This window comes from Myotis brandtii, unplaced genomic scaffold (genome assembly GCF_000412655.1).
Source record: "Myotis brandtii unplaced genomic scaffold, ASM41265v1 scaffold456, whole genome shotgun sequence".
Classification (NCBI taxonomy): domain Eukaryota; kingdom Metazoa; phylum Chordata; class Mammalia; order Chiroptera; family Vespertilionidae; genus Myotis; species Myotis brandtii.
In genome coordinates, this window is record NW_005367431.1 from 5,405,164 (window position 1) to 5,413,113 (window position 7,950).

Here is a 7,950-nt window from a genome sequence, read left to right on the forward strand (position 1 = left end):
GCGGCCGGCTCCTAGCCGGGACCCAAATTCCTGCCGGGGACCCAGCGCCCCCTCCCACCCCGGATGCGGGCTGGGGAGACCAAGGACGCGACAGCTGAGCTGGGTCGCCCCGCCGGCCGGTACGGGCTGACCGCTTCACCAACCTTTCTGCCTCCCAGGGCACCCTCCGCGACCACTTTCTGGGGCTCCGCACAGTGCGCGGACCTCGGCGGAGTGAGGGCGGGGGAGGGGGAGGTTCGGCATCCGGGGCAGAGTCCAGCGGGAAGCAGTGGGTAAAGGACTAAATGCTTGGGCGAGGGGCTGGCGTGAGAGCCTGGAGATCCGGATTCTAGCCCAGCTACCACAAGCTGTGACCGCAGGCAAATTACTTATCTCCCTGACTTTACTATCCCTGTCTGTGAGGCGCCAGTGATAATATCTGCCTCATCAGGATGCTGGGGGAACTCAGAAAAATAATGCAAAAATGCGCCCGGAACAGGGAGGCCGCTCAGCCAAGTTGGTTGGAGCTGGATGAGCCCAGGAGGCATTGGAGGCAGCCTGGCAGGAGGCGGCTGCGGGCCAGGCCTCCCCCATGAAAGGCCTCAGTGTCTGGAGCTTCCTTCTGCTCCATCCCCCTGCGCTGAGTTTGCTCAGGGCGGGGTGCACACCTTGCAGTGGAATGGATGCCAAGGCCACGTCTTCACCGGCCAGCTCAGTGAGGACTACAGTTGGGCGGGATCCTTAGCTCCAAACCCGAGTGATCTGGGCTGGGGTGGGGCCACCGCCAGGACAGCGGTGCTGCAGCCCCAGAGCTGGGCTCAGCTGCCTGGCAGAGGACCCCACCCTGAAACCACCTGGTAATTTTCTGCTTCCTCCCAGCTGACCCCTGAGGGAGTAAGTCAGGGGGGCTGAGTACAGCGAGGGCCCAGGAGCCAGATTGCACATAAGTGATCTCCAAGGCCTCAGGCCAGAACATGATGGTATCCAGACTTGGACCAGGGCTGACTCCAGAGCCACCCTATTAACTAGGACACACTACCGCTCCCCTCCGAGGCCAGACTCCAGTTGGAAGGAGCTGAGTGCCCAGCTTCAGCCACCTCTGAGGCTCTGTGTTCTGGTCCAGGTGCAATGGCAGAAAAGGTGCTGGTAACCGGTGGGGCTGGCTACATCGGCAGCCACACGGTGCTGGAGCTGCTGGAGGCGGGCTACTCACCCGTGGTCATCGATAACTTCCATAATGCCATCCGCGGTAAGTGTGGGGTGGGGCTGGGCTTCTGGAGGGGACGGAAGGAAAACCCTGGGTACCACCTCCAAGGGGGGTGTGTCTGGCTAGTCTCCAGGCCCCATCTCTGATTTTGATGGCCTCTGTGTGCCCGACCAGGAGCGGGGTCCATGCCCGAGAGCCTGCGGCGGGTTCAGGAGCTGACAGGCCGCTCTTTGGAGTTTGAGGAGATGGACATCTTGGACCAGGCAGCCCTGGAGCGTCTCTTCAAGAAGGTGGGGGACTTGGAAGGTAGGCAGGGGGCACTGCTGAGGGCCGGGCCCTCTAAAGCAAGCTCTGACCCTGCTTGTCCCCGCAGCACAGCTTTACGGCGGTCATCCACTTTGCGGGGCTCAAGGCTGTGGGCGAGTCAGTGCAGAAGCCTCTGGATTATTACAGAGTTAACTTGACAGGAACCATCCAACTTTTGGAGGTGAGACGTGGGGCAAGGACAGACACTGGGAGGGCCCCTAGCCTGGTGGGCAGTGCCAAACACTGGGTAAGGGGGTAGAGTCAGGCAGGCCCAAAGCTGTACTATCCGCCTCAGTCTCCCCATCTGTACATGGGAGTGCCCGTACCTCAGCCCCACCCACCTGTGAAGGAGTAGGGGGGCTGGGAATAACTGATACCGCCCCCCACGGCCAGATTATGAGAGCGCACGGGGTGAAGAACCTGGTATTCAGCAGCTCGGCTACCGTGTATGGGAACCCCCAGTACCTGCCCCTGGACGAGGCCCACCCCACCGGTGGCTGTACTAACCCCTACGGCAAGTCCAAGTTCTTCATCGAGGAAATGATCCGGGACCTGTGCCAGGCAGACAAGGTGAGGGATCCCCTTGACCCCCCCTGGCTCTGCCCCCATGAGCCTGCTGTGAGCCTACAGATGGAATTGTAAGCAACCCCCACCAAGGAGGACGCTAGAGCTCAGGAAGCAGCAGTGACTGCGCAAGGTCACAGCACCTGGGAAGGGTCGATCCCCCTGCCCCTTGCCAGGGACAGGGAATAGGCACAGGGGGACATCAGAGGTAAAGGCCTCTGCACTGAGCTGGGACACAGCCTGTACCCTCACCCCCCCTCACCCCCCCATCCTCTGACCTGTGTCCCGCAGACCTGGAATGCAGTGCTGCTGCGATATTTCAACCCCACAGGCGCCCACGCCTCGGGCTGCATTGGTGAAGATCCCCAGGGCATCCCCAACAACCTCATGCCCTATGTCTCCCAGGTAAGGGAGAAGGGGAGGGAGCATTTCCTCAACCCCTAGAGGTGAGGGGCACAGCTGGTGTGGGGGGAAGAGCTGAGCTGATCTCCACCCCAGGTGGCCATTGGGCGACGGGAGGCACTGAATGTCTTTGGCAACGACTACGACACAGAGGACGGCACAGGTGAGCCCAGGGTCAGGATTCAGGAGTGGGAGCCACGAGGGAGACGGAAGTGGGACAGACTGTACTGAACCCTCCCACCCAACCCCTCCTCTGCAGGCGTCCGGGACTATATCCACGTAGTGGATCTGGCCAAGGGCCACATCGCAGCCCTGAGGAAACTGAAGGATCAATGTGGCTGCCGGGTAGGGAGAAAGAAGACGTGGGGAGGGGAGAGAGGTGGAGTCCTGGGCAAACGGGGACAAGAGCGGTGGTTAGTCCCGCCCCCTCCACATACCTATTCTCTCCTGGGCAGATCTACAACCTGGGAACGGGCACAGGCTATTCGGTGCTACAGATGGTCCAGGCCATGGAGAAGGCCTCTGGGAGGAAGGTAGACCTACCCTGCCCCGTCCCACCCGACTCTCAGCAGTATACCCGGCCCCTCCCACTAGCCTACCCGAGGGGCACTGCATCTACTCACCTGCTTTAGCGCTATGTGCCTTCGAGAGAGACCCTGCCCTGCAGCCCCGCACCTCCATTTCTTGAGGTCAGCAGCTGGCTGGGTGAGGCCGGGGCTGCAGCTGTCCCCTCTCTTGCAGATCCCGTACAAGGTGGTGGCACGGCGGGAAGGTGACGTGGCTGCCTGTTACGCCAACCCAAGCCTGGCCCTCCAGGAGCTGGGCTGGACAGCAGCCTTAGGGCTAGACAGGATGTGTGAGTGCTAACCCAACCTGTGGGAGAGAGCTAGGGGCTAGGAGGGGCTGACTGGGTCTGGGTGTGCCTACACTGGGCTACCCGAGCTGGTGGGGGCCCTGCATTCCAATGTGGACCCTGACCACACACCTCGCCCTATCACAGGTGAAGATCTATGGCGCTGGCAGAAGCAGAATCCTTCCGGCTTTGGCGCACAGGCCTGAGACCCTCCGACCACAGACAGAAAACAGAAACAACTGCTGCTCTCCAGCATCTGGCAGGACCCAGGGGCCTCAGAGCCTGCCCTACCTCAAACCCCAGCCAGGCCCGCCCAGCCCACAGGCATGAGGCCAAGGGCTCTGATGAGGAGGAGTCAGTGGTCCCTAACTCTTCTCTTCCCCAGGGGCTGGGAGCCCATCAGGATCACCAAGAGCCCAGCACCCTGCTCCCAGGCACTAATTTATACTGCTGTGAAGGCACTCTCCAAAGTATTTAAAATAAAAGGTTTTCTTACACTGGAGCATTTTCTCACACACAGTCTCTCCCTCCCACTTGAATAGACTCAGACAGGCCTGAGAGTTGAAGCAATTTCTTTAATTTTATCGGAATCCAGGACACAATGAGAAAAACACCTGAAACCACATGGAGACAGAAGACGAGACACAACTTCTCCCTACCTCCCCTGGCCCTAGAGTGGGGACAACATGGGGTGACACAGCTGGGGAGACCTTGAGCCTCAGTCCAGCCCTGCAGGCTCCAGGCCTGCGGGGGAGGAAGGTAATGGGGAGGCAGGGCCCAGCCCCCAAACCAGAAAGGGCTGAAGAAAGGCCCCCTCCAAGGACTCTGCCCCTCACCAACATTGCTGCCCGGGCCAGTAGCCCACAGCAGCAGGGGCATGGGTCACGGACACATTCATGACTGAGAAGCAGCTGGAGTGGAGAGACGCACGATTATCTGGGCAAACTCAGTTGGGAGGGGGTAGATGGGGTCTGGGAGGGCCCCTTGGGCCAAACCCTGAGGTCACAGGAGGGGGCCCAAAGCGGGGCTAGTGAGTGAGGTCCTGAGTGAGTGGGTCAGCGGCTGGGCCCCTTCTCCCGCTGCCTACAGCCCCTCCAATACTGCTGCCAGGGGCCCACCTTCAGGAAAATGGGAGAAAGCAGCCCAACCCCTGCTGCCGACAGCCAGGTGGCTAAAGCCAGGAAGGAAGGCCTGGCTAGACCTGGGCCTGCCTGCCTCAGAGGCCCGTGGGAAGAGGATGGGTCAGGGAGGGTGGGGACCGGGGCCCGACCGGCTCAGATCCAAGATGGTGCCACACGTGCTGGGTCCCCTGTGAGCTGGGGGCCAGCCACTCTGGTTAGACAGGAGGCAACAGCTTCTCCAGAAACTCCTTCACGGCCGCCATCTCCTGGGGGGAGGAGACTGTCAGAGGCTCCGGTTGGAGGGAGGAAGGAAGGAGGGGTAGGAGCAGGAAGCGGCCCTTTACCACTGACCTGAGGACAGGAGCCGTGCATGACACCTGGGTAAGTCTTGAACTGGACCCTGGCAGGTGTGACAACGGACCGGAGCTTCTCAGCTGTCAGGGCCCCAAACCGTACGGGAATCATGGGGTCCAGCTCCCCATGGCACTGAAGGATGGCCAGGTCCTTGGCATTGCCATTGGCTGCCTGTGGGCCAGACAGGACTCGAGGCAAAACCAGTGCTTCAGCACAATCCCCATGCCAGCAGGAGACGCCCAGGGCAGGAGAGGGGTCATGGAGACACTCACCTGGGGGAAGGCCCGGTGCAGAGGCAGCCAACAGCTCAGCGCCACAATGCCAGCCAGAGGATGCGGGCAGGTGAGGGCCGTGTAGAGGGACAGGGCCCCACCCTGAAGGAAGGAGACAGTAAGTCATGAGGGCACAACTCACCTACCCACTACCCACCACCCTCCCTCTCCCCTCACCTGTGAAAAGCCTCCCAGGACGATCCGATTGGCAGGGATCCCATTCTTCATCTCGTGCTCAATCAAGGCCTTTACTGGGGGGAGGGGGCATAACTGGGTGAGGAAAGCGCTGGAGGGGCCCCCAGGAAAAGAACCAGACAGAGGTGCTGCCCAGCGCTTTCCTGGAGGCGTGGGGGTGGGGCAGAGCGAGCATGCTGAGGGGTTGGGGCCTTACTGTTCTCTGCTGCCTTCTTGATGCCAGCCTCGTCCTCAGGGGCATCTGGACTCAGCCCCATCAGGTCAAACCTGGGAAAGTAGAGGCACTGGCAGCTGCAGGAAGACCCCAGCCAGCCCCTACAACCCCCTCAGCTCCCACTTCCTGTCTCCAAACTCACCAGGAGGGCATCACCATCTTCATGTTGAGTGTCACGGGGATCCGAGGCCTGGGGAGACCACAAGAAGGGCCGTCATGCTCCAGAGGGATGAGAAAGCCATAGCAGTGATCCCAGGAGGGGGCAGAGCAGCCCCTGGGGGCCCCTCCCAGCAGGCAGGGCCTGTGTTTAAGGTGTTGCCAGGCAACCTGCCACCACGTGGGGCTGGAAGCTGTGGTTAAAGCATCAGCAGTAGAGATGGAGAAGCAGAGCCCAGCACTCAGCTTGCCGGGGTTCCAGCTCGGCTGGTGAGTACTTGGGGAAGGGGAACAGGGGGTCCTGGTTCTAGGAGATCTCAGGTCTAGGAGGCCTTGGGCTGAGGGCTGGGCCCCATTCCTGGAGGCTCCACAGGAGTAAAGGCTGAAAATGGCACTTCCTGCCCAGGCCTCAGGATGCGGTGGGCAGGAGAGAACAGACCTAGGACCACAGGATCAGCCCCCTTAGCTGATTCCTACCCTCAGTCCCTCCCTTGCTAGGGTGACACTCACGCATGGGGACAGATGTACTTGACGTGAGGGAGCCGGATGGTGGAGAGGGCGTCAGCCCAACTGTGCCTGGAGGAGGGAGGGGAGAAAAGGCACCGATGTGGAGACGGAGAAAGGGAGGCCACAGGCCTCTCTGCCCTGCCAACTGGACCGGCCCCACCTCCTCTGGGAACACCCACACCCCAGCTCACTCACCCTGTGTCTCCAAGTCCATGTAAAAAAATAACCTGGAAAAGGATCAGAGGTGGACAGATGGGGAGGAGGGCAGTCATCATCTTGCTATCATTCCCTCCTGTCCAACTTCTGGCCACCCCTCCCCCTCCCCCTCGGGGGAACTGAGGTAGCAGCCAAACAGGTTATCATCCAGCCCCCCACCTCCTAGCTTCTCCCTTCTCATCACCGCCACCTCCATTTTTCCCACGCCCCCTCCAGCCAGTTCCCCAGCTGGCCTGGGGGCTGCTGTGGGTGCTCGAGGACCTTACCGCAGCCGTTTCCCGCTCGGCTCCAGACACAGTGGCAGCATCGGTGAGCAGGGGCACAGACATGGTGTTACCACACATACACTGCAGGGCTCCAGGCTGGGGCCTGTGCAAATTCAGGGGAACGGTCAAGGGCACGCTCAGGCAGCCGACAGACTCCTGACACAGGGCAGAGCCTCAAACCCAGGGCCCACTCAGGCCGTTGGCCCCACACAGCACCCAAGGTTCTGTCCTGGGCACAAAGAAAAGGCGGGCAAGTCCTGGGCTGGAGCAGGTAGGAAGGGTGCCTCCATTCTAGGGATGAGAAGCAGAGGTGCCCCCTCTAGTGCCCCCGGTTTTGGCCACCACACAGCCTGAGCTTGCTAGAGATGGGCAAAGGCTGAGCGTGGGGGCTCTGGGGGGAGGGGTTTCCCCTGCAGGCTCCCCCCACTATCAGCCCTCAGCCCCTAGCTGCCTTCTCGGGGGCTCTCCAATCATCCCCTCCTCTAGAGCCCGAATCCCTTCCTCCCCAACTCCTAGCCCTGCTGGGAAATGAAGGGGGAAGTGCCAGGGAAATGAGCTCCCAGCCCCAACGCCCCAGGACCCCCCATATTTTCTCCCACCTCCCTCCCATCCCGCCCCGACCCAGCCTTCACAGCATTTCCAGAGCCTGGGGGCTGCCCATGTCCCCCAAGGCACACAGACTCCAGCCCACCACCCACCTCTCACTGGTGCCCCACACTCCCCGGCATGGGGCCACCTGCCGCCGCTGCCCACCGACTCCAAAAGGGCCCCCAGCTTGACCGCGCTCCGAGACTCCCGGACACACAAAAGGATGTCAGGCTGGCTCATTACCCCTAGCCTCCTCCCAACTCCCCAGAAGCTTCCGCTACCGGCCCCCCAGTGCCTGCCCTTCCCCGCGGTGCCCCCCTCTCCCTCCACTCAGTGCCCTCTGCACAGTGGGGTCCCTCACCTCGTTCACCCTAAGCCGGGGGTCCCTTCCACCTCTCACCCCAGAGTCCTCCCGTCTCAGAATGGTGCCCCACCCTCGGCCTGGGGTCTCCCTCCCGCCCCTAAAAACCTCCACCCCATGCAGGGTTCCCACTCCCCACAATGAGAACTTCCGTTCTGGTCGAGGGGCGCCCCCTCCCCACAGGGGCATTTTCCACCCTGACCCCGGACCCGCTCCTGCCCACAAAGGGTGACCGTGGGGCGCCCCGCCTCACAATGGGACCTTCCACTTCCGACCTGACGTCCCTCTCATCACACGCGGACCCCACTTCTTACCCCTCTTTATCCCCGAAGTCCCCACGCCTGGCCGGCGCCTCTCCGCACCTCACTCCCCACCCCCATCTCCCACCG

General features: G+C 61.8%; 2 protein-coding genes across 4 annotated transcripts in view; one reads left to right on the forward strand and one right to left on the reverse strand.

Moving 5' to 3' along the window:
* Window positions 1-6: 6 nt before the first annotated feature.
* Window positions 7-3,808, forward strand: GALE (UDP-galactose-4-epimerase). 2 transcript variants are annotated; one of them, XM_005875214.2, is made up of 11 exons: window positions 7-119; window positions 1,103-1,228; window positions 1,361-1,476; window positions 1,560-1,673; window positions 1,886-2,062; window positions 2,348-2,461; window positions 2,555-2,621; window positions 2,718-2,803; window positions 2,914-2,991; window positions 3,200-3,314; window positions 3,459-3,808. In XM_005875214.2, the coding sequence occupies exons 2-11, from the start codon at window positions 1,108-1,110 to the stop codon at window positions 3,515-3,517; spliced, it is 1,047 nt and encodes a 348-aa protein (XP_005875276.1). In that variant the 5' UTR covers window positions 7-119; window positions 1,103-1,107; the 3' UTR covers window positions 3,518-3,808. The 2 variants fall into 2 exon arrangements, with proteins under 2 accessions (XP_005875276.1, XP_014402395.1); XM_014546909.1 differs by lacking the exon at window positions 7-119 and adding an exon at window positions 159-836.
* Window positions 3,809-3,872: 64 nt separating this feature from the next.
* Window positions 3,873-7,950, reverse strand: part of LYPLA2 (lysophospholipase II) — a 4,482-nt gene continuing 404 nt past the window's right edge. Inside the window, exons 2-10 of one of the 2 annotated variants that reach the window (XM_005875215.2) lie at window positions 6,613-6,715; window positions 6,326-6,357; window positions 6,134-6,199; window positions 5,610-5,657; window positions 5,450-5,520; window positions 5,236-5,309; window positions 5,059-5,160; window positions 4,784-4,957; window positions 3,873-4,698 (exon numbers count right to left, since the gene is read on the reverse strand). In XM_005875215.2, the coding sequence (XP_005875277.1) occupies window positions 4,648-4,698; window positions 4,784-4,957; window positions 5,059-5,160; window positions 5,236-5,309; window positions 5,450-5,520; window positions 5,610-5,657; window positions 6,134-6,199; window positions 6,326-6,357; window positions 6,613-6,690 (696 nt within the window). In that variant the 5' untranslated portion in view covers window positions 6,691-6,715 and the 3' untranslated portion in view covers window positions 3,873-4,647. The remainder of the gene's footprint in view (window positions 4,699-4,783; window positions 4,958-5,058; window positions 5,161-5,235; window positions 5,310-5,449; window positions 5,521-5,609; window positions 5,658-6,133; window positions 6,200-6,325; window positions 6,358-6,612; window positions 6,716-7,950) is intronic. The other variant, XM_014546910.1, reaches the window with a different exon arrangement.

Bases quoted from the DNA above. Each gene is read 5' to 3' on its own strand.
- GALE (XM_005875214.2), top strand. From the start codon at position 1,108: ATGGCAGAAAAGGTGCTGGTAACCGGTGGGGCTGGCTACATCGGCAGC. The intron at 2,622-2,717 runs GTGAGCCCAGGG...CCTCCTCTGCAG, and splicing joins CGACACAGAGGACGGCACAG to GCGTCCGGGACTATATCCAC. The intron at 2,992-3,199 runs GTAGACCTACCC...CCTCTCTTGCAG, and splicing joins AGAAGGCCTCTGGGAGGAAG to ATCCCGTACAAGGTGGTGGC.